The sequence below is a fragment of the Tamandua tetradactyla genome, chromosome 16 (genome assembly GCF_023851605.1).
Source record: "Tamandua tetradactyla isolate mTamTet1 chromosome 16, mTamTet1.pri, whole genome shotgun sequence".
In the NCBI taxonomy this organism is placed as follows: Eukaryota; Metazoa; Chordata; class Mammalia; order Pilosa; family Myrmecophagidae; genus Tamandua; species Tamandua tetradactyla.
The window spans coordinates 20,088,897-20,115,133 of NC_135342.1; the positions used below are offsets into that span (position 1 = coordinate 20,088,897).

General features: G+C 38.1%; 2 protein-coding genes and 2 pseudogenes across 2 annotated transcripts in view; 2 read left to right on the forward strand and 2 right to left on the reverse strand.

Annotated features, from left to right (window-relative positions):
* The window catches only part of LOC143659042 (uncharacterized), a 42,664-nt gene extending 29,090 nt beyond the window's left edge, over nucleotides 1–13,574 (reverse strand). The window contains 4 exon segments of the mRNA XM_077131546.1: nucleotides 6,729–6,788; nucleotides 8,541–8,720; nucleotides 11,334–11,377; nucleotides 12,911–13,574. Of these exon segments, the coding sequence (XP_076987661.1) occupies nucleotides 6,729–6,788; nucleotides 8,541–8,576 (96 nt within the window). The 5' untranslated portion in view covers nucleotides 8,577–8,720; nucleotides 11,334–11,377; nucleotides 12,911–13,574.
* On the forward strand, nucleotides 2,467–4,180 carry LOC143659044 (zinc finger protein 280A-like). Its single transcript, XM_077131547.1, has one exon. The coding sequence runs from the start codon at nucleotides 2,467–2,469 to the stop codon at nucleotides 3,982–3,984; it is 1,518 nt and encodes a 505-aa protein (XP_076987662.1). The 3' UTR covers nucleotides 3,985–4,180.
* Nucleotides 13,575–19,387: 5,813 nt separating the features above from the next.
* Nucleotides 19,388–20,082, reverse strand: LOC143658340 (latexin pseudogene; annotated as a pseudogene).
* A 4,186-nt stretch (nucleotides 20,083–24,268) lies between these two features.
* LOC143658341 (transcription factor Dp-2 pseudogene) lies at nucleotides 24,269–25,588 on the forward strand (annotated as a pseudogene).
* The last annotated feature ends 649 nt before the right edge of the window (nucleotides 25,589–26,237 follow it).

The window sequence follows — 26,237 nt, forward strand, 5'->3', positions numbered from 1 at the left end:
TCACCAGGGCTCCTTACAACAATGAAAGATGTGACAGAAAAAGTGACCAGAATAGTAATTCCAGGGTGTGAATGATTATAAAGGATCGTCTACCCTACATAGGGGATCCCTTGGAGAAAAACTAGAGAAATTGGGACAGAGAGAAGAGGGTAACTATACTCAGTCATGACTCTGCCTACTCTTGTAGTTTGTTTGGGAAGATTTTCCCTTTCACTCTGTAACTGGGAGCTCCTGTGGCAAACCTGGAAGAAAATTGATGGGTTTTACTTATATCTTGATTGAGTGGAGTCTGTGCACAGACTCCACTCAATCAAGATATAAGGCCTATTCCTCACTACTATGACACGCTGCTGTGGGTGCCTGATTTTTTTTTTTTTTTTTTTAGCAAAGACTGGGGGCTCCTTTCCCGGGGAGACAAAGGATAAAATAAATTGGGTAAAATGGATATACTAGTGGTCAATGAGAGGGAGGGGTAAGATGTATAGTATGTATGAGTTTTTTCTTTTTATTTCTTTTTCTGGAGTGATGCAAATATTCTAAAAAATGATCATGGTGATGAATACATAACTATGTGATATCGTAAGCCACTGATTATACTCCATGTACACAATGTATGTGTGTGAAGATTTCTCAATTTAAAAAAAATGCCTTGTCCACAACAGAAGATCATAAAGCACGTAAAGATCTAGGAAGTTATGGCTCAGATAAATGACCAAATTAAATTACCCTAGGGGACACAGAATTTAGAACTAATTAAAGTTATTCATGTTATATAGGATGTCAAGAGAAGCTGGAGTAGCATAAGAAGACTCTGAAAGAAAAAAAAAAGAAAAATATCAGATATCAGATATCAAAGCGATGAAAGACAGTGAAGACCAAATTAAAAGTATTTTAGGGCAGGCCATGATGGCTCAGTGGCAGAGTTCTCGCCTGCCATGCCAGAGACCCAGGTTCGATTCCCAGTGTCTGGCCATGTGAAAAAATAAATATATTAGAGTTCGGGGTGCAAGCGTAGTTCAGTGGTAGAGTTCTCCCCTGCCATGCAGGAGACCCAGGTTTGATTCCTGGGTCTTCCCAGAAAAAAAAAAAAGTTCAACAAACGGTTGAAAAAGAATGAAATTGACCCCCACCATAAAGCATACAAAAAAAAAAAAGAAGTATATAAGGATTTCATAACAGACTTTAATTGGTACAAGAAAGAATATGCAAATTAGAAGATAGGACAAGTGAACTTGAATGCTCAAAAGAACAAATGGCAAAGAAAATGGAAATCTGCAACTTGATTTCAGGGAAATAACAGAACCACAAAGTGTACAAATATGAGAATTATTAGTGTTTCAGAAGGAGAAGAGAAGAGTAAAGAGATAGGAAGGCTAGTTGAAGACATAGTGGGAAAAAATTTCCCAACCCTTATAAAAGACATAAACATCCAAACCAAACAAACCCAACAAATCCCAAATAGAATAAATCCAAATAGGCTTACTCCAAGACACATACTTTTCAGAATGTCAAATCTTGAAAAGAAGCAATAAGTCATGAAAGCAGCAAGAGAAGAGATGGTTCACATACAAGGGAATACATGTAAGACTGAGTTTAGATTACTTAACAGGCACCATGGAGGCAAGAAGGCAGCAGTATGATGTATTTCAAATTTTGAACAAGAAAGACCTTCCAGTGAAGAACTCTATCCTGTCAAGCTGTCCAGCAAAATTGAGGGAGAGATTAAAATCTTCAGAGATAAACAACAGTTATGAGAATGTGCCAAAGAGATCTGCCCTACAAGAAATATTAAAGGGGGCTCTAATGACTGAAAGACAGAGAGGGGGTCTGGAGGAGGGTGGAAAATTTAAGAGTATTAGCAAGGGTAATTTAAGGGATAAAACATGAGAGAGGGAAAATAGATTTGACAAATAAAAACTAAAGGCAGCTATAGTAATATTAGATAAAATAAACTCCTGAAGTTAAAAACTTGAAAACGCTTAGTAAAACAGGTCATTACGAGAACAAATTTGATATTTGTAACAACTTTCTCCTTGTTATTTTGAGAACATACACAATTTTGATAGCTAATCAAATGGTATTTAAGATAGTGTTTAATATTTAGAATTCAAGAAACTGAAATCTGTATCTACAGATCTTTTCCTTGTTTGCTTTAATTTTAAATTGGTTAACAAAACACAGGCTTTACAAAAGATTCCTTTTGCAGAGGGAGGTGAGAGTCCTGTAGATGCAAAGGCGGCTCAGCAGACCCTGAGGAATTGCTCCAAGGATACAAATTTTGTCCTCCCTGGGCCACAGAGTGGATAGCCACACCAAATCACCTGGACTCACAACTTCAGGAACTGGTAGCAATTTATAAAAAGAAAGCTCTGGAAGTTGAAGGAACCACTGGCTTCAATCAAGCAAAACAATAATTGTAAAATGGCACATCTCTTGAGTGAGAAGGCACAGGAACCTGCACCACAGATGAGAGATGGAGAAGACTCTGAACACCAAGATGATGAAGATGCTGAGCTGATCTTCATTGGAGTGGAACATGAAAGTGAAAATCCTGAAATTCTCTTTGTCAAGGTGATTTCAAGTGCAAAACCTGTGATTTCAAACATTTTGAACAGAGTTACCCAAGGCTCAGGTTCAACAAAAAGGAAGGGTCACATGGATCAAGCGACCACCCAAGCACTGAAGCTTTCAAACCATATGACCCCATCATCAACGGCAGTGGCCAACTGGACAGTTTCTCCACCTGCATTGAGGCCAACAGATACTCCTATGATTATGGAGCATTCAGCTAAACCTGGATGCCAAAGGAGCCCACCACAGGTCATGCCCCTAAATGCCTCAGATTTGCCAATGCCATGGACTCGGTGTGTGGTTGGAGCTGCTTATTCTGTCAGAAGCAAGGATGAAAGTCCTCATGATTCAAAGCGACCTTCCCCTTCTGATGTAAACAGTGGAAACTCCAAAAGGCCTAAACTCAGTGATGGAACCCCCAGGAAAGATTCTTTAGATACCCTTTCAGGTGCATTCATCACAATGAACACTGGTACAGCCTCAAAAGGTGTTGCTACCTCAGTAAACCATGTTCAGAATGGAACGTTATTTCTAAGGGCATGTGCAAATATCAACACACATTTTGATCTTGCAACACAGGACTCCACAAATAGCTTTGAAGGACTGGCAAAAACAGACTTTTCAAACCCAGCAAGTCATAACGAGACTGTGGATTCCAAGAAAAGAGATATGATCATGTTACTTCCTGATTTTTACTATGGACAGCATAAAGGAGACGGGTGGCCAGAAGTGAAGACTTACACAAACTTTAAGTGCCTCAGCTGCTTGAAAGTTCTAAAAAATGTGAAGTTTATGAAGCACATGAAGCACCATTTGGAGCTTGAGAAGCAGATGGGTGACAGCTGGGAAGTCCACACCACCTGCCAGCACTGCCACCGGCAGTTTTCCACTCCTTTCCAGCTGCAGTATCACATTGAAAATGTGCACCTCCCCCAGGAACCCTCCCCTGTTTGCAAAATCTGTGAACTGTCATTTGAAACAGACCAGCTTCTCTTACAACATATGAAAGATAATCACAAACCTGGTGAGATGCCTTATGTGTGCCAGGTTTGCAATTACAGATCATCGGCCCTTGCTGATGTGGACATGCATTTTAGAACCTGCCATGAAAACACTAAAAATTTGCTGTGTCCATTTTGTCTAAAAATTTTCAAAGCATCAGCATCATATGTGAATCACTTTTGGCGGCACTGGAACAAGAGAACTTTCCAGTGTTCAAACTGTCGGCTGCAGTTTTTAACTCTGAAGGAGAAAAGGGAGCATAGAACCAACAATCATCTAACATTTAAAAAGCCAGAGCAACTGGAAGGATTGTCTCCTGAAACAACGGTTATTATTCAAACTTCAGTTCAGCCGGGATCGAGAGATGCAGCATTCATCACTGTTGGCATCAGTCACAATAATAGACCCTAGATTGTCACCTGCTAGAACCAAAAAGAAAATGGCTATCAACACTAGACTTTCCATACTGCTTTGTATCTAGGGTTCTGGCTGACAATTATATTCTGTGTCCACTTATGGGAATTACAAAACATGCAGGTTAGGCCATCTGTAGATCTTGGCTTTGGATGTCACAAGCATTGTCATCAATGTGAGTTTTCTATTGAGAATTCTTCAGCTTTCTGATTTGAAGAAAAGGTCCAAAGCTTCCTTCATATTTCCTTCCAGATACCTTACCCCAAGTAAAACCTAATCTAAGCTCTACCCCTATAGGTTAGTTTTGTCTATTTTATAACTAAATAAATGGAATCACACATAAAAAAACAAAAAAAAACAAACACAGGCTTTACAGTGATTATTTAGATATCTTATTTAAATATGCTTATGGATAAGCTAACTAAGATAGCCATCTTTGGTGGTTAAAATTTTCATATGTTAATTGTAAAAACATTTGTGTTTTGCAATTTCCTGAAATCAAAAACTTAAAAATGTTCAGTAACATAGGTCATTACTGTAGGAAAGATATTTGCTATAACTTTCCACTTGATATTTTAAGAACATTCACAGTTTTGACAATCAAATGGTACTTGTTATTGTTTAATATTTAGAACTTTAAAAATTGGTATCTGTATCTGTAGATTTTTTTCCTTGTTTGCCTTAATTTTAAATTTGTTCATGAAACTTTAATACAAACACAGGCTTTATAATGATTATTTGGATATTTTATTTAAATATGCCTATGGATAAACTACGACATACAAAAAAAGAGTTTGCGCAATTAAAAAATAGCCCCTATATAGTGCCACTGATAACTATTCCTACAATAAGTCCCCTGAACTGAAACTCTTGAATTATGGAGTATACACATTTCAGTTTGACTGATACTACCAAATTGTCCTAGAAACATTGGGTCAATTTAGTTCCAACAGAGTCTGATAATTTCCATCTTACGTTTCTCACTATACATTCACTAACCCTGAGTAATGTCACTTGGTTACCCTTTGACAAACCAAAAGACCTTCAGTCACCCTTCCTGGGGAGTTATATAAATCATCCGCTGTGTTCTCAAGGTACATGCCACCCATCTACGACAACCATCTACGATAGCACGCAGAGGGTTAAAGTTAACATCACAGTTTTTCAGATCACATCGCCTCAGTTTAAGTTCCAAAGCCCACAAAGCGTGACCTTAGACAGAGATATTCTTTAAAGTCTCAATTTCTTCATCTGCCTAACAGTACCCACCTCAGAAGATTCTTCTACAGATTAAATGAATGAATACACAAAAAGTTCTTAGAACTGTGCCGTCCAATTGGGTAGCCACTAGCTACATATGGCTATGAACATTTAAATAAATTAAAAATTAAATAACAGTTAAAAATTCAGTTTCTCTGTTGAATCAACCACATAATAAAGGAAAGCAGGAACCGCTAAGTTAACATAAAAACGTAATCATACATTTACCACGCCAGTTAGCAACCACACTCCTGGGCATTTATCCCAAGGAAATAAAAACTTACGTCCACACAAAAATATATACGTAACTGCCCACTGTGGCTTTAATGCCCCAAACTGGAACTTACCCCAGTGTCTTTCAGTGGTGAATGGTTAAACAATCTGTGGTACAACAGAGTGAGGAAGACCACTCAGCAATAAAAAGGAATGAATTATTGATACGTACACAATTTGGAAGGACCTTAAGGACATCATGCTGAGTGAAAAAAGCTATCTCATTATGTTATATACTGCATAATTAATTCCACTTCTGTAACATTTTCAAAATGACAAAATTTAAGAAATGGACAACAGATGGTGGTTGCCAGGAGTTAGGGAATGTAGAAGACAGGAGTGTGGATGTGACAATAATAGAACTGCAGGAAATCTTTGTGCTGATGCAACATTTATACTTGCAAGTGGTGGTTACATAAATCTACACATGTGCTACAATGACATAAAGCTGAACACATCTACATTTTCTGGTTTTGAAATTTTACTATTGGTGATTAATGTGTATCCTTTGGGGGACACTGGGTGGAGGGTACAAAGGACCTCTCTACTATCTTTGTACCTTCTCTTGAATCACTTTTGCAGTTTTATTGGTAGTTGCTCTAGGTATTACATGATATAAGCTATTAGTCTACTGGTGTCAACACTTTATCAGTTCAAGTATAGGAACCTTACTTCCCTAAGTTCCTTTACCCTATTTCACTTATAATTTTCTTAAATATTTCCTCTACATACATTTAGAACTACATCAGACAATGTTACCATTTTAGTTTTAACCATCAAAGGCAACATAAAACCAAAGACGAGGACGTCTACTACATTTACTTTTGTTTTGCCCATTCCATTGTTCTGCCTTCCTTCCTGAAATCCCAAACATCCTTTTGTTCTCTTTCCTTTCTGCTTAGAGAATTTCCTATTATTCTTGCAGAGGAGAGAAAATGGCTGACAGGCAAACAGTATAATACTGTGGGGTTTTTTTAATCTAGGAATGTTTGGACTAATGTGTGGTGAGAAGATAAAATAAAACAAATGAATACAAAAAACAAAACAAAACAAAAGTTACATGGAAAAATAAATAGAATGAATAAAAAAAGCAAGGAAGAAGCATATAACAAATACCTGTTGTCCTCCTTTATCTTTCAGGAAAAAGGTCTCTAATCTTTGAAAAAAGAGATGTCATTTTAAGAGATAAAATTTAAAACTCAACTCACCTGAAACCAGGTCATCTTCTTCTGCTCCTCTGGAAGGGAAAGAGTCCTGAGCAGGCAGAGCTAGGAATGGAGAAAGAAGCCATAAGACATGGGCCATAGTCCATTTGAATTTTTTTAAAAAGGGACCCCTGCTACAGCACACACAACTGACGTCTCAGCCAGGGGTCTTAAAACAGTGAACAACCTGCCCAACTCTAAGCAGCAAGCCTAACACAAGAGCCCCTTGCAGCTCCCTGGGCTATCATTCCCATCCTGGGCATCATGGGAAATCAATGTTGGTGGAATGAACCGCTATCAGAATGGACTGTGGGGCCAAAAGAAATAGAGTCAAATCCTGGTACTGCTATAAGGTGACCCTGGTGAAGTTAATTAACTTCCCTGTGCCTCAATCTGTCTGTCACCTGCAAAATAAGAATAATAGTGTTTACCTCACAGCATACTTATGGAGATCAAAGGTGTGAGTGGGTGCAAAACTCATAACCAATTTCCCTACAGCTGTAGAAATGAGATTGTTGGGAATGGAATCATGACATTTTCCTTGATATGTCTTTTGTCATCATTTTTTACAACTGAAGCTAAATACACGTAACATTATATTAACCATTTTAAAGGGAATGATTTATTGGCATTTAGTACACACACAATGTTGTGCAACCACCAACACTATATAAGCTCCCAAACATTTTTGTTTCCCAAAAGTAAACCATGTACCCATTAAGCAGTTGCTCCCCAATTCCCCTACCCTCTAACCCCTGGCAACCATCAATCTGCAGACTGTCTCTATGGATTTACTTACTCTGGATATCCATATAAAAGGAATCACAAACTCTGTGATCTTTCAGGCCTAGCTTCTTTAATTTAGCAATTATGTTTTCAAGGTTCATCCAAGTTGTAGCATCTATCAGAAAAGCAGTTTTTTTATGGCTAAATCGCATTCCATTGTATGGAGACACTTGTGTGTCCAGTCACTCATTGATGCTGTTTCACTTTTAGGCTACTAGGAATATGCTGCTAGGGACACTCATGTACATGAGTGGAGATACATTATTGTCATCATTTTAATATAAAGGAGTCTTCCATGACATCCACATTTAAGTGACTGTCCAATCAATGTTTTGTCTTGAGAAATTCACCTTTCCCTCCAAAGTCATTAATTCTGATTGGCTCTGTTACTTAAAAATTTGTCATCCTGGAGCGATACTCAATTGACCTCAGCATCTCATTCCTTAAAAGGTAAAGATACCTATACATTTTTTTAGTGTAATCAGAAGCATCTCAGTGGTACCTCCCCTCTCCTCTCATGCATACCATAGTAAAGAAAAACTAATTTAAAATACGACTCTGCTGATTTTTTCATTTTAAACAAAAATTGGACAGTCTTTGTCTCATTGTAACTTTAGAACCTAACTTCTGGGTTGCTTTGGAGGATCAGTGAGTGACTCTAGTCAAGCCTTGGCTAGGCAAATTTATAGAGCTAGCAAGCAAATCAGTGGCTGTGCAGGGCTGGGGGCAAGAGGGAATGGGAGGGGTGGTGGTAACACCTAAGGAGAGTGAGGTTTCTGTTTAGGCTGGTAAAAACGTTCTAGAATTAGACTGCGGTAATGGTTGCACAATCCTGTGAACATACTAAAAAGCCCTGAATAGCACATTTCAAAAGGGTGAATTTTATAACATGTGAATTACATCTCAATTAAATGAACAGGAAAAAAAATTTTAAAACCCGTCTCAGAATCTCACCCATTAAATAAGCTCTCAGTTAAGTGTTCCCATTTAACAGATGCAGAAGCTAGAGGATTAGTGAGAATCAGTTACCTGAGGTTGGAGGGCTGGTGAGAGGCGAGACAGCATTGAATCCAGCTATGACTCCAGAGCCTGGGATCCTCAACTTGTCTCCATGCTGTTTCTAATCACAAATCCCAAGAGATGGGAGGCACGTCCTTAAGGACAGAAGGAAAGAGGGGCTGGAGCCATATAGACTCTGCTGAAAATGATCTGTTGAGAGAGGATAGAGACAGCTCATTACGAATTTAAAATTGACTCTGTAACTTACTAGCTTTTGGGACCTGTTTCCTCATCTGTGATATGGGCATAGTAACGGGATCTAACTTAAAGGGTTGTTAATAGGTTTTGGTGAATAAAGACAAGTAAGCATTCAATACATGGCAGCTATTCACGTTCTTGGGTCTCCCTACTCCAAGCAGAAGTCCTCCAGAAGGGAAGAGAATGACAGCACTGTATCAACTTCTTAAATCTTGGGAGAGAAATCAGTTCATAACTTCCAATTCCCTTCATTCTAGCTCTGTATGTCTGCACCTTCCTGATCTGCTCAGTAACAGGGTTTGGCAAGGAGACCTGACATTTCACAATATTTAGTAGGAAAAAGCAAGTGGGGTCTAGAATGCCTGACTCAGAACTGCAGCAAGGCCACTTTTCTAAGCCTGAGTTTTGAGACTTTACTCATTCCTGGGTTGTCAAGTCCTCTCCTGCCTTTCCTCCTGTCACTGTGCCTCTATAAAGGACCTGTTTCCCCTTTTTTATCCTGTAGAATTTTCACTCATCCTTCAAATCCCTCCTCTGAAAGTCTTTCTTCACCAGGCAACGGAGGTGAATTAGAAATGTAAACACCTGCTTTCCCTGTGAGATGATTAACAATTTTTATCTCTGGCACCTAGAATATCAGAAGTGCTCAAAACATATGGAATCAGTCTCAATCCTAAAGAATGACCATGACTTTGAAAACCCTGCGATTGACACTCCCTTTATCCACTGTATGGACAGATGAGTAAGAAAATAATGACAAAAAATAAATAAATAACACAGAGGGGCTAGCCAGTATGGAACGTTTTAGGTGTTCTTTTTTACTTTTATTTTTGGTGTTATTTTTATTGTTTTAGGAGCAATGAAAATGTTCAAAATCAACTTTGAGGATGAACACACAACTACATGATGATACTATCTGTATACATTGGATGATTATATGGTATGTGAATATAGCTCAAAATTGCATTTTATAAAAATGGAATCAAAGAATGACTGAAGACACCCCCAGTTAGGCATGTAATGGACTAATTATCTCCAGGTTCCTCTGAGCTGTAAAATTCTGAGACTGCTTCTAATTGGGAGAAGGAAAGCATGAATTTTATCTTTTTATTTCTTCCTTTGGGTCTTTTATTCGCCTTGCTTGAGTAACATCAAGGTTATCCTTAGAAGGGGAAGGATTCATAAAAGGGCCAGTTATGGATTTTGGATAAGGCAATCCTTTTATTTTGTGTATTTATTCATTTCTTTATTAATAACCATCAGTACTTCCTCAAATATCGTCCCTGAGTTTTTCCCTAGACATATTTTATATAATTTAACTCCCCACTCCATCGCTTCCTTCTCCCATTCATCCCCTTTTTATAGTTTAGCACTCATCACTCACTAGCATGTTTTATTTATTTATCTTGCTTGGTTATATTTCTCTCCCTTTTTAGAACGTAAGTCACATTGTTTTGTTCACTGTCTAGAAGATTTCATGGGATACAACAGGCACCCGACAGAGATTGCTGAAAAAAGAGAATGTCCGAATGTGAAAGTGATTAAAATGGGAAAAGTTATATTGTATATGCTACTGTTAGGAAAAAAAAAATTTTTAAATGAATGGTTGAATAGTTGATAGAAATGCATCCTGTATTACATTAGACCAGAGGCTCATCGTCACTCACTGGGATGATCCATTCATTCATTCAACAAATATTTATTGAACACCTACCTAGTACCAGGCACAATTCTATATATTAAAGATAAATGAGTGAATAAAGCAACATCCCTACTTTCATGAAGTTGATATTATAGTAGGGAAGGCAGGTAATAAACAACACAATTGATAAGTATTCAATGTGTCAACTTGTGACAGAAACAAAGCAGGGGATTTTTGTTGTATTTGTTTCCACAATTAGAAAAAAGAGCAACTTAAAAAGATGACTATTAAGTGCAATACATGGTCCTGAACTGAATCTAATAATAGATAAAAGGCTCAGAGGAACACTATTGGCATATATTAAAAATTGGAATATAGACTGTAAGCTTTACGTCAATGTTAAAGTTCTTGAATTTGATAACTATACAAGCTGGTAACTGTAGTTACATCAGTGTTTATTCTTGTTCTTAGGAAAAGTACAAGGAAGTATTACGTTATTTAATACTTAATTGCACGATGGATGGGTAGATAAAAAGAATGATAGAGTAAATGAGGTAAAATGTTAAAATTGGAGGGCCTGCGTGTCTGAAAAGGGGTATGCTGGAGTTCTCTGCCTGAGTTTTGTATTATTTTTGTAACTGTGCTGTATGCTGAAATTATTTCAAAATAAAAAGTTTAAGAAGGAAAATAAGAATGCAGGGGTTGAGAGAGAGAGAGCTGTTTTAGAAAAGATGGTAAAATTTGATCAGAAATTTGAGAGGACTGCGGCACTGAATATGCAGATATCTGGAGGAAGTGTGATCTACAGCATCTCTGATTCTAGAAAGAGGGAACAAAAAATTCAAAAACCTTTTAGGCTCTTCTCTACTATCAGTCCAAAACAACCTGCAGAGTCAGTCAGACTGAGAATTTAAGGTCCTCACCTCAGAGGCCAGGCTTCAACTCTTTTTCCTCTCAAATCATGGGTCTAAGGGAAGAGAAAAGAAAGGAGACACAAGAGATTAAGATTATCCTGTTCTCTAATCCTCACAAATGGGATCAGAAGCAAGGTATGTAACAGCTAGAAGAAATGTAAAGATCAAATTAAGCAACCTGTTCTACTTAGATGGCAGCTGAGGGCTTAAAATTAAAAAAATTAGAGCAGATACCTGTTACAAGTGCTTAACCACTCATCTGACTGCTACCTTAGAGATAAAGACACTTTTTATGCACATTGTACAGTTGAGGATCATGGAGATATTAAGCCACTTGTTCATGAGTAAGCATTTAACAGAAGAAGACATAGGATTTTAGCCAGGAGCCTATGCTTTTAATTGCTAAGTGGCTCTCAACCATAAAACAGACAAACATTACTGGGGTGATATTTAAAACTCAGCATTGCCCAAACAATAAGAGTTGTTCCAATTATTCCACTGACCTTGTGAATTCAAAAGACAAGTACAGTAACATTAAATAAGATCATAACACCAAAAATCTGTATTTATTCAGATGTAGAGTAGAGCTAAATCTCAAAGAAAGAGTTGGGGGTAGGGAGAAGAACATCTGTCTATCCCTACAATCCCTTTTTCTTATGTTAGACATATACTATATTCCATTACACAGAATTAATAGATTGAGCACTCAGTGTGTGCTAGGCATTCTTCCACACAATTTATGTACATGTCCTTTTTTAATCCTTACAACAACTATATGAGGAGGATACTCATATGATCCCTACATTATCAGTTAGGAAACTGGGGCACAGAGAGTTTAAATGACCTGCCCCAAGTTATTCAACCAGTATATTTCAGCATAAGGTTCAAATTTGGGCAGTCCTGATCTAGACTCTAAATCTTTTTTTTTAAAAACCCTTATATTTGCAAATAATCTGAAAATAACAGGAAAGCTACAAAACGAATACAGCTTCACCTACAGTTAACATCTCATGTAACTATAGTACAATTATCAAAATCTGGAAATTAAGATTTGTACAATATTATTAACTAAATTTCAGGCCTTATTTCAATTTTACCAGCTTTTCCACTAAACATTTTTTTGTCCCAGGATCATTTCCACCTTTTCCCTGATGTTTCATTTTAGACAAATAATTTAAGGTCTTTCCATAACATCTGCAAAACAGGAATAATAATCGTACTATTTCACAGGTCTGTTATGAGGATTAAGCTGATTGATGTATACAAAGCCCTTAGAATACCTAGAACTCAACATGCTAATCAATTATTATTACTCATTCATCAACATATGCCCATCAAATCTCATGTTTATTTTTACAAATATTTAAGCATTTTCCTAGCAGAATAATTTGCTAATGGGGGAAATAAACACATTCTATTGATAGCATTAATGAAATACAGCATGTTAAGACTTTCAAGGGTGGGATGATACTACTAAGAAAGGGTTAGAATTAGGTCGGTGGCTGGCTGTGGAGCAAAGGGCAAATTCCAAGAAGTGGTCAGGCCCCAAGGAGAAAGATACCTCTGAGAACAGCAATGAACAGTACCTGGGGCCCATCAACCTCATGAGTGAGTCCTCTGGGCTCAAGCATCCCAAAGGAGGGAGAAAAGTGGAGCCAACAACCCCTGCCTGAATGAGTCATCTATGATGAAGCATCAAGGAAAGAAGAAAAAGGGGACGGTAGTAAAATGGTTAATACAAATTATAAAAGGAACAAAAATCTATAACAGCAAATTGCCCCACAGTGCGAAGGCCTCTCCCTTTCACTCCTTCTCTTGCTGCATGCCCTTTCACATGAGTTCTTAATAAACTGTCTATCTGCTCACTCAATCTGTGCTGTACCCTTAAATGCTTTCTCAGAGTATGACCAAAAATTTGGGAAACCAAATCCAAGCAACAGGACCAGGACCCAAGGGGTCACTGCCTCCTTCTTTCTCTTCAGGAAGTCATGGAGGAGGACTCAAACAACGCTGGAGCTATCACGGCTGTGTCTTCGCTCCCCGAAAAATCACTGTGGTTGAGACTCACTCCTTACTTTTTAAAGAGGTTGGGAGAAAAAATCATTAGGAATTCTGGAACAGCCCCATTTGCTACAGGAACCGGAGAACGGACAGTGGCGCTACAGCAGTGAACCCATCTGGGGTTCACAAAAGCTTTCAAGGACCAAGTGCTTCTCTGAGAAAAAATAAGAATGGTAAAAACCGACTACTTTTTAGAAGATATCTGAGTTATGGTCACCAGTCCTCCATTTGGTCCTGAAACAGTTAAGTTTCACCGCCAGCTCTCAAATTAACATCACCTCTACTCCAGCTCTACACCTCTACAAATTAACATCACCTCTACTCCAGCTCCAGCCTTGAAACTTGCAGAGCAGGTTTCCCTTCCGACCAACAGGAAAACCTCTTTTGAGGTTTTGTAATGTAAGGAGTGCAAAATAGGAAGGCCATAAATTCAGACGGAAATGAACCCTTTTGAAACAAACTGAACACCTAGCAATCACGGGGCAAAAATTTTAAATTGCTATAGGCTAAAGTTTCTATAAAACTGATCAACTTTGTTCACCCCGAAGCGTGACTCTGTCGAGCACGCCCGCACTCCTTCCTTTCCTTTAGCGGGTACTCTCCATGCTACAGGCCTTCACTTTCTTCCCGCGGCGAGACTCCGTTGTCCGCGGAGCCCCAGTAACACTTTCACTATGCACGAGTTTCTGTTCTAAGCATTTTCCCGTCTATTCACGTAATTCTCCCAACATCCCTACCAGGTAGGCTACGACTATTAACCCCATTTTACTAAGTAAAAACGGAGAAATTAACTCTTCCAATATCGCCCAAGGCGGCAGAGCATGTGGAAGGTGCGAGGAGGTGGGAAGCGGTTGCTAAGCGCCAGGAAGACCCTGAAGCCCCGCGAGGCACAACCCGAACCTGCCCCTAGCCCGGAGCCACGCGAACCACCCCAACGCCAGGGGCGCAAACTGCTACCTCCGCCTCCAGGCTGCGCCCTCCACCGCTGGCCACGGTTTCTCTTCCAGCAGGGTGAGGGCCGATAACTATGGACCCCACGTGCCGGCCAGGAAAGCGGGAGGACACGGAAGACGCGCTAACTCACCTCCACTACGAAGCCGGTAGGAACAGCCACGCTTCCCAGCAGCGGAAGTGCCTGAACTCTAGGCAGCGCCAGGACTACAATTCCCAGAAGCCCCGGACTACAATTCCCAGAATCCTCGGCAGCGTTGGCCTTACAGTCGATTGCCGTTATGTTGTGTAAAATAAGCAGGTTTAGTTCACAGTTCACGGATGATTTTGGCACTTTACCTCTCTTTTCTTTTTCTTTTCTCGTACCGTTTCTCTCCTTCCTCCCCTACGTTCCTCTCTTCTTTTTATTTTGTCAGTTTTTACATAATGTAAATGTGGCCATATAGGATTGAAACGCGAAGCTTGCAAAGAAAACAAAATTCCCATCGTAACAGAGAAGTGACGTCCAAGATAAAAGCAGAGATCTTTAAAGGTGCTGGGTTGGACTTGCATTGGACACGGAATTTAAGGAACAGAAGATCTCAGAATCGTTTTCCTTCTATTGCATTTTTCACTTTACGTGTGACTGGTTGCAGTTAGACCTCTGATAATAAAACCTGGCACTAGCTATTCATTCCAAGATACTAAAGACTCTGATAAGGCCACAAAACAAACAGCATAAAGCTTCCAACGTTTTTAGGCTTTAACTGCTCATTTTGATGATGGGTATTCCCCCAAATGAAAAGCTCTGAACTAGCAGGAAACAAAAGATTCTATTATATTTGTGTATGAATATATACAAAATACATTTGCCATTTTAACATTTCTAATAATACATCTCAGTGGCATTCCTTTTACAATGTTGTCCTACTATTACCACCTTCCATTAACGAAACTTCTTCATCACCTGAAAAATAAACTCTAGTCATTGAGCAATAACTCCTTATGACCTTCTCCCACGCCCCTGCTAACCTCCAATCTACTTTCAATTATTCTACTTGTTCTAAATATGTAAGTGGAATTGTACAATATTTATCTTTTTTTGTCTGGTGTATTTCACTCTGCATAATCTTTCCAAGGTTCATCTGTGTTGTAGGATCTACTAGTACTTCAATCCTTTTATGGATGAATAGCATTCCATTGTATGAATATACCACATTTTGTTTATCCATTCATCTGTGGATGGACCTTTCAATTGTTTCTATCTTTTGGCTGTTGTGAAAAATGTTGCTATGAACATTATATCTGTTTGAGAATCTGTGACTTTTTATTTCCGTTTTTGCTGCTGTAGTATTTTAAATCATATCCCTGACATCATGCCATTTCCCCCTAAATATTTCCATGTTTCTCTAAAAAGAAAATTAAAACGTATTGATAAACCATATGTATTAGTCAGGGTTCTCTTGAGAAACAGAATCAACAGGAAATATTCATAAATATAAAATTTATAAAACTGTCTCACATACCATGGGAACGTAGTGTCCAAAATCTGCAGGGTAGGCTATGAAGCTGATGACTCCACAGGACAGGCTCACCAGCTGAAGCAGGAAGAGAGACTCTCTCTTCTGAATCCTCCTTAAAAGGCTTCCAGTGATTAGATTAAGCATCACTCATTAAAGAAGACACATCCCTTGGCTGATTACAAATGGAATCAGCTGTGGATGTAGCCGACATGATCATGATTTAATTCTATGAAATGTCCTCATAGCAAAAGACAGGCCAGCACTTGCCCAACCAGACAAACAGGTACAACCACTTGGCCAAGTTGTCACATGGACCTGACCATGACATCATAAGTACTAAATTAAACCAAACAAAGTTAAAAATAATTTTAATATTACATAATACCTAGTCCTTACTCAAATTCCGAATGATTTTTCTCAAAACTGCTTTTTCTAGCCTTAATGTTTTAAATAAATATTTAAAAGTCCATTCATCTTATTATGGCTATTGTGTCTCCTTTAGTAAAGACCAATCTCCCCTCTAACCTTTAACCATATGCTTGACTTACTGAAAATCTAGGTCAATTGTCATGTTGGAAGACCCACATTCTAGATTTGTCTAATTTCTTCCTTGGGATGCCATTTAACTTTTATCACTGTTGGGAGAAACAATCCAACATTGGCCTCAGATTCCTGACCATTCTTGCTATCTATGCCAAATTTGGAAGCCACTCAATATTCTTATTTTTTAAAAGTATTTTTTTGTGGTAGCATACATTATAACTAAAAATTTCCCCTTTGAACAACTTGCAAGTTGTGATGTTTAGGTTCTGGTGTCAACTCGACCAAGTGATTATTCCCAGCCATCTGGCCAGGCAAGCACTAGCCTGACTGTTGCCACAAGGATATTTTCTGGCAGGTTGATAAACCACAAGGCTGGTGTATTAAATCATCAGTCAGTTGATTGCATCTATGGCTGATTACATTTGTGATCAATTAAAGCACGTCTCCCATAATAAGATAATCCAATCAGTTGAAGGAAGAAAAGAGACTCTTTCAGTGCTTCTTCAGCCAGTGAGTCCCTCCTTGGAGTTTGTCCAGACCCTTCATTAGAGCTGCCAGATTCATAGTCTGCCCTATGGATTTTGTACTCTTCCACTCCCATGGTTGCCTGAGATCCCTTTATAAATCTCTTATCTACAGATCTCTCTTGTTGGTTCTGTGTCTCTAAAGAACCCTGACTAACACACAAGTTTTAGACTTTATGGTATTAATTACATTCATAGTGTTGTGCTAAGATTTTACTCAATATGGTATCTTCAAGGTTCATCTATCATGTGGAATGGATCAGAACTTCATTCAATGTTATGGGTGAATCATCTTTCATTGTATTTATATACAACATTTTGTTTATCCATTCATCTGTTGATGGACATTTGGGTCACCTCTGACTTTTGGCTTTTGTGAATAATACATTGGTGGTATACAAATTTTAGTTTGATTCCAGTTTTCAATTCTTTGGAGCATATACTTAGATGTGGGATTGCTAGGTCATGTGTTAATTATGCATTCAACTTTGTGAGGACTCAGCAAAATGTTTTCCACAGCAATGACACCATTATATTTTCCTACCAACAATGTATAAGAGTTCCAGTTTCTCTGCCTCCTTGCCAGATTTTATTTTCCATTAAAAAAAAATAGCGATTTGGAGGGTGTGAAGTAGTATCTCATTATGGTATTGATATCCATTTCCCTGAAAACTAATGACTTCAAGTCTATTTTCATGTGCTGATTGGCTATTTGTATATATTCTTTGAAGAAATGTCTCTTCAAGTCCTCTGCCCATTTTTAAATAGGGTTGTTCGTATTTTTGTTATTGAGTTGTAACGATTCTTTATATTTTTTAATGTTAAATCCTATCAGATATATTATATCCAATTATTTCCTCCCATTCTGTAGGTTACCTTTTCACTTTCTTCATAATATTCTTTGATGTAGAAAAGTTTTTTTATTTAGTCCATTTTATTCATTTTATCTTTAGTTACTCGTGCTTGGGGCTCATATTTTACAAATCACTTCCATAGTGAAGGTCATCAGTGTTTCCCCTTATAAACCTAAGAGTTTTATGGTTTTACTCATGTTTAGATTCTCTGTCCATTTTTGTTAATTTTTGCATATGGTGTGAGGTAGAGATCCAACTTTTTTTTTTACATGTGGGTTTCAAGTTGTCCTGGCACCATTTGTTGAAGAACTTATCCTTCCTCACTTAATGTATTTTGCACCCTTGACAAAATCAATTGTGTCAAAAAATGTGTCAATGGGTGTGCTCATTTCTGGACTCTCAATTCTACTCCACTGGTCTATATGTCTATCTCTATGGCAGTATCACACTGTTTTGAATACTGTGGCTTTGTAGTAACTTGTGAACTTGTGATATGTGAGATCTCCAACTTTGTTCTTTCTTTACAAGATTGATTTGACCATTCTAGGGGCCTTTGGAATTCCATGTGAATTTGATGACTGCAAATTTCTGCAAAAAATAAAAAGTGCTGCTAGAATTTTTATAGAGGTTGTGTTGAATGTGTAGCTCACTTTGAGAACTATTGACATCTTAACAAAATTAAGTTTTCCAATACATAGACATGGGGTGTCTTTCCATTTATTTAGGTCTTCTTTAATTTATTTCAGTAGTGTTTTGTAGTTTTTAACTCTCCTTGGTCAAATTTATTTCTAGATATTTTAGATGCTATTGTAAATGAAATTGCCTTCTTAGTTTCCATTATGGATAGTATATTGCTCATGTATAAAAATACAAGAGATCTTTGTATGTTTATCTTGTACCCTGCAACATTGCTGAATTTATCTATTAGCACTAGTAGCCTTCTTGTGCATTATTGGGGGCTTTCCATGTTAAGGATCATATTTTCTGTAAATATAGATAATTATACTTATTCCTTTCTGATGTAGATGCCTTTTATTTCATTTTCTTACCTAATTGCTCTGGATAGAACTTCCAGTACAGTGTTGAATAGAGTGGTGAAAGTGGTCCCTTGTCTTCTTTAAGCATATTTTGACAGTTGATTTAAAATCTTTTAAGTCCAAGGCCTGCACTTCCTCCTCAGAGACAGTTTCTGACAATTATTTTTTTATTTCAATGAACCATATTTTCCTGTTCTTTTGTATACTTTCTGATTTGTTGTTGTTGTTGTTGAGAAGTACACAGTTGCAATTATAATATGGTAACTATGAAAATAGGATTCCCCAGTGTTTGCTGTTCATGATTGTTGAAAGCTTATGTGTGTTCAGCCGTTGTTTTTTGTTGTTTGCTTTTTAAGGCTGGAATTGGTGCTTTTGATTACATAATATACAAAACACTATATTGTTAAGACATTTTTACACAGTGATACTTTTTATTATGGGATATATGTATTTTCCATATATAGGGAATATACATATAATCAAGAATATTATTTGATTGATGTTTGATTTCAGACATACAGCATTGAATTTTTATACAAAGGGATACTTTAGGACTGATTTAAACCCTTCACTAGATACCAGTAAAGACTCTTATGCACTCATTGATAAGCATCTTACACTGCATCCTAGTATTAGGGTTTTGACGTATTCTTGTAATACTTCATTTGGCAAGCAGCTATTATATTTTTCTTTAGTGTAATGTTGTGATGCCAGTAAACTTGCATTTTCCAAGGAATAATCTCCTGAGATGCAATGTCATGAAGTAGAATGGTGTATTCTAATTCAATAAGGTCATCATTTCTTTGCACCTGCTTGATAGTTTGAATTTTTGCCATTTTTTTACCCTGTACTTTCAGTTGAATTCTTCCACACTACATAACTACAGGCAATCCAGGCTAAAAGTTGAAGTGGCTTCATTTATGGAGACACATTTCCACAACTGTCTGGAATATTTTGTGCTTCCAGTAGTTCCACGATATACTTGAGAATGTGATAAAATGTGTTATCTTCTTCATCTGGATTTTTTCCAATTTCTCCTTCCTAAATGTGAAGTTGACTTATAGAATGATGTCTTTTTCCACTGGAAGATAAAATACTTCAGCTATGCAGTTCCCTGTAACTTGTTTTTGGATAATTTCTTTCACAGGACACTTAAGGCAATACTTATGTCCTTAACCCATAATATCCTCCATGCTTTTTTGCACAAGAAACACCTTGTGTGTATGTGTAGGAGGTGGGAGGGTAAGGATTTGGGGAATCAGGAAGTGGGTCAGTGGGATTTCCATTTTTGGTGAGTTGTAAAGGGACAACTGCTGGGCTGCTAAGGTTTAACTCAGGTTTAACAGGAAGAGTACCATTGGGCCATGACCTCCAGCTAGTGTTTTGTCTGAGATTTCCTTGAATGCTGAGAGTTTAAAGACCAAAACAAAACAAAACAAAACAAAAAATACCTATCTCAGTCTTTGCAGACTGGCTCTGTGTTGGGGCATTTATTTACACAGTAGCCAAGCTGTTTACTGAGGCAATTCTGCCTCAGCTCTTACTTATTGCCAGTGGTGAAAGACTTGGGACTTCTCAGGTATTTGGATCATGCTTCTTTTCGTGGGCATGTGCCTGATTCTCTAAATTCCCCAATATACTCAAGTGCTTTTGAATTTCCTAATTTCCCATATAAACTCTGTGCTGGTTTGAAAGGCTGTATGTCCCCTAGAAAAGCCATGTTTTAATCCTAATCCCATTTTGGAAAGGCAGCCATTTCTTCTAATCCCTATTCAATGCTGTATGTTTGAAACTGTAATTAGATCTTCTCCCTAGAGATGTATTTAATCAAGAGTGGTTGATAAGGGTGGGCCACGGTGGCTCAGCAGGCAGGAATGCTTGCCTGCGATGCCAGAGGACCCAGGTTCAATTCCCTGTGCCTGCCCATGTTAAAAAAAAAAAAAGTGGTTGTTAAACTGGATTAGGTGATGACATGCCTCCACCATTTGGGTGGGTCTTGATAAGTTTCTGGAATCCTATAAAAGAGGAAACATTTTGGAGAATGAAAGAGATTCAGAGAGAGCAGAACAGAACGACATAGCCTTGAGAAGCAGAGTTCACCAGCCAGCGACCTTTAGAGATGAAGGAAACTGCCTCCCGGGGAGCTTCATGAAACAGGAAGCCAGGAAAAGAAACTAGCAGATGACACCGTGTTTGCCATGTGCCCTTCCAGATGAGAGAGGAACCCTGACCATGTTCACCATGTGCCTTTCCAGATGAGAGAGAAACTCTGTGTTCCCCCAGTGCTTTCTTACTTGAGAGAGAAACTCTGAACTTCATCAGCTTTCTTAAATCAAGGTCTCTTTCCCTGGATGCCTGTGATTGGACATTTCTATAGACTTGTTTAATTGGGACATTTTCTTGGCCTTAGAACTGTACACTAGCAACTTATTAAATTCCCCATTTAAAAAGCCATTCCGTTTCTGGTATATTACATTCCGGCAGTTAGCAAACTAGAGCAAACTCCTTCCCTGACTTTTCTACCTGGGCTTTAAGCAGTGTTTATATCAGCCCATAATCTTTTGCCCCAGGCAGTTGCATGGTTTTTGATCACCGTCCAATGTTTGGGAAAAATATTCCCCACTTTTCCACCAAGAATGCGTTCTGAGAAGGCAAAACAGACAAGTGCTCAGATAGCACCCACCCCCCAGACAGTTTAGTACCAACACAATAATTGTAAATAAGTCCTGCTCTGCTCCTTCTTAGACCAAAGACCAGGGTCCACACCGGGAAGGTGTGCCACCCTCTTCAAAAGTGGTGCTATACTGGGTAGGAGTGGGGGAAGGGCAAGTAAAAATGCCGCAAAGTTTCCCTCCTATTTTATGTTGCCTTTTTCTTGATTCAGTATTCACTTAGACTTTATAGAACTTTAATTGTTTTCCAGTGTTCTGACAGTCATCTAATAATTTCTGGTTATTTTGTAATTTCTGTAAATGTTTTGGTAGAGAAATGGGAGTTTGGAGCCGCTTATTTCATCATATTGCTGTCTAAAGACTCTGGTAAGGAATAAGGCATTCTATGTAAGTGAGTATTTTTCTATGGAGTTTAGCTCTTTGTATTTGAATTTTTAAAGATTAAGAAGGGTTTAAAAAAAAGAACACACAAAAAATGGGTAGATTGAAATACTGGTGGTCAATGAGAGGGAGGAGTAAGAGGTATGGGATATATGAGTTTTTTTTCTTTTTCCTTTAATTTTTTTCCTGGAATAATGCAAATGTTATAAAAATGATCATGGTGATAAATACACAACTATGTGATGATATTGTGTGCCATTGATTGTACACTATGTATGGACTGTATGTATGTGAAGATTTCTCAATAAAAATGTTTAAAAAAAGGAAAAAAAGCACACTTAGTTTGCAAGCTGCCAGAATGCTATATATATTTTTAAATTTATTTATTTATTAATGTAAAAAATTTAACAACAAACGATGCAATATTTTTTTGACTATTTGGATAGAATTGCATTATGATTTCCTTGCCTGATTATTAACATGAAGACAGAAGATTGGTACTCCAATACAGTGGGATGTGAAATCCTCAGTACTACTGATGGAATCCTCTAAAAAGGAAGAACAAAAATACTAAGAATCCTCAAGAGATTATTAACATCTGAAAACTGACACGCATGATGATCATACTCTCTGGGAGAGAGAATGATCAAAAGGCTGGGGGCAGGGCGGAGCGATGGTGGCTCAGTGGCAGGATTCTCACCTGCTGTGTCAGAGACCTGAGTTAGATTCCTGAGCCTACCCATGCAAAAAACAAAAAAGAAAAACAAAGAAAAAAAAAGCTGGGAGCAAATAAGTTTCATCAGTAACCTGCTAGCATATCATACATTCCAACCCCTTAGTAAGTTTGCATTTCTTTTTTCCTTTTTCTTTTTGCTTAACTAATCATATGTTTTTCTTGTGTAACCTTATTCTATTTGCTATATGAGTTACCTCTTTTCTCAGGAGAAAAGGAAAACTTTTGTCTTGTCATCAAGCATTCCCCAATTTGCAAATCATCTCCTTGATATAAATAAATGGTTTCCATTTTCTAAAATTTTATTTTAAAAAAGAGAGGAATAAAGTGTTCTTAAGACCAAATATATATACTGAGAGAATTCATTACCAGCAGATGTGCAGTACAAGGAATTTTAAGAAAGTTATTCAGGCAGAAGAAATAAACTATTCAGAAATTTGGATCCATTCACTAGGAGATGAAGATTTCTGAAAGTAGCTACATATTTAGTTTATGTTTTATTTTCAATTGCATTAACAGATAATTTACTGTTTAAAGCAAAAAGAATAGCCATGTATTTAGGCTTTATAACATGTATAAAATTGTGATATTTTCATATAACAGGTATACCTTGTTTATTTTATATTACAGGTATACCTCATTTTACTGTACCTTGCCCTGTCCATCTAGGTATTTGACTCCATCCCACATTTACAGTTTTACTAGGGTTATGTAACTGACAGGTGGAATTTTTTTATGTACTTGCCTTCCTTCTCATTTAGTCTCTTTTTTGCTGAAGATGAAGTTCTGATCTGTAGATGATTGTAAGCATTTTCGGGGAAGCATCAAAGTGAAAAATGTAACTGACAAGGAAATTTGCTTGTTTTGGTGGCATGTAACTTTTTTTAGAGAGTAACAAATTATAGCCAATAACACCATACTATTGTTCAATATCAGTATAGCACTACTAAGACTTAGTCATGGACACTGAAGACATGGATAAACTTTTTAGGAACTTCATATAACTTTTTTTTTCTTTATATAACTTGAAATATTTATATCAATGACATTTTACCTATACAAATTTAACGAACAGAAGGGTCGAAAATCCTTTCAAATTTGACATTTCCTATGCAACTCATAGCATAATTAAATAAACCTAATCACTTTTAACATTTTTTTACAAGATGAAAGAATAAATCCTTTGTAATTTTTCAGGGACCCTCTTCAAAATACCAGAGATAGTTTGAAATCAAGAACAGATCATTTATTTTTGTATATATGTCATATTTCAGAATTAAAAAGAAAAGTTTTTTAAAAAAGGAATAGATAAAAGAGGCTGGAGCCGCGGTCGTTCGCCGCCGAGCCGCTGCCGCTGCCTAGTGAACGCGGCCTGACTGCATCACGTCGGGACGCTGGAGCTGGCGGGTGTGAGTGCGCCCGGCCGACCTCAGCCCAGCTGGGCGGGAGGAGACGCGCGCCCGAGGTGGCGCCCGAGGTGGCGCCCCAGGCTGGGCCCCACAGGCCGCTTCGGTCCAGAGCCGAACGGCGGCCAGCACCGGGTCTCCCGGGTCCAGTCGGTGGGTGCGCGCAGGTGCTCCCGGGCCTGCAGAGTGACATGCTCTTTTAAACGATTTTTGAAGAGGGCGGTTTTCTTTACTGGCTTTGCAGAATGTTAAGTAGAATATAGTTTGACATGACAGCAAAAATCTTGGTTTGATTTTCACAAATGCGGAACTAAGAGGATTTATAGATCAGAATTTCAGTCCAACAAAAGGTAAATACTTCGAAGTGGAATTGCTGGTAACATTTATGTAATGTTATGGTAACATTTCTTTTGTCCCATTTCCAGTTTACAGCAGCAACTCACTAACAAAAATTTTACCAAAAACCTTAGGACCAGTAAATATGAATATTGGACCCCAAATGATTATAAGCACACCACAGAGACTAACCAGTTCAGGAAGTGTCCTGATTAGGAGCCATATACCACTGCACCAGGGATGGTTAAAGGAGATAAAAATGGAAAAGCTTGATTCATTTTTCAGTGAAAGTGTGTGAAAAAGTTCAGCAGAAAGGAACAACATCATACGAAGTAGTTGATGAGGTGGTATCAGAGTTCACCAATTCAAATAAGCATTTAGCGGTTGATTCTTATGATCAGAAGAACATTAGGAGAAGAGCTTATGAGGCTTTAATTGTGTTAATGACAACGAACATAATTTCAAAGGAAAAATAAAGTGGATTGGCCTGCCTAAAAACTGCTCAGGAATGTTACAACTTGGAGATAGAGAAGCAGAGATGGATAGAATGGATAAAACAGAAGTGGGCTCAGCTGCAAGAACTTCTGCAGCTGTTTTCAAAAACCTGGTACAGAGGAATTGGCAAAATGAACACCAAAACTCAAGTCCTCCTGTTCTAAACTCCACCATTCAGCTGCCACTTATAATCATCAATACAAACAGAAAAAGTCATAGATTGCAGCATCTCCAGTGACAAGTTTGAATATCTTTTTAATTTTGAAAACACCCTTGAGATCCATGATGACATAGGAAGTACTAAAGCAGATGGGAATATCCTTTGGCCTGGAGTCAGGAAAGTGCTCTCGGTAGGATCTGAAACTTGCTAAATCACTAGTACCAAAGGCTTTAAGAAGGTTACCTCACAGATATCTCCACAGGATCTTCTTGGTGGAATCAGGGACTGCTTCTGAGCTCTACCCAGTCAGTTTCAAATCTAGACCTGACCATGGGAGCCACCTTATCCCAATCAAGCTAAACCAAGGGTTATGCTTGGTTGCTGAAGTGGCCTCAGCAACTGGGCAGTTCCTTGCCCCAAACAGTCACCTGTTTAGCAGTGCAGCCTCCTACTGCTCCGTGTCTCGAGATGAGCCCCTTGTGTTCATTCAGTGACAAAGATGAGGAAGATGAGGAGATGGATTCTCCTCCCCTGAATAAAAACAGAAGAAAACCCACATTTTCGTATTTGATGCTCATGTGTGTTTTTAGTGTGAGTTCTTGTTTTTGAAATGATTGCTTCCATGCACTGCATGTTCAGTGAAAACTGGAGAAACATAAACAAATTACATGAAGGCTGATGGTTGAGATGAAAGTTAACATAGTATGAAAGGAAACTGACCAACAGAGCAGTGGGTCACTATGCAAAGAAAGTATGTTTTCTGAGGTGATAGAGTGGAATAACCCCTGAAGAACTGGCTGTATGAATGAAACTCATTTACCTCTATTGGTGGAATCTCTGGGTTCCTCTGCACCCATGTAACCCTCCTTGGAATTAAGATTGCTATAAGAACTGCCCTTGGCAATTGTGTTCCTCATGTTTCCCTCCCTTGCCTGGGCTGCCTTTTATAGGCAGAAATGACCATGGAAAGTTCCTGGGAGTCGGGGGTGGGGGGTGGCAGAGTTGTAGAGCCAAGGACAGTCCTTGTAGCCTAAGGAACTCAGGTTGAACGGCTGAGCTAGTTGAGAGTCCAAGTGAGGTACTTCAGGCATCAGCTGCCTTAACTTCTAGAAATGAGCAAGAGCTAATTAAGTGCTTAAGTGAGAATTAGAACAATTTACAGTAAAACTGAAATAATCATTATTAGCCAATGCATTGGTGCATAGAATCACTAGGGCTATTTCTGGAAGCCAAAATAGGATAGCATTTCCATGTGCAT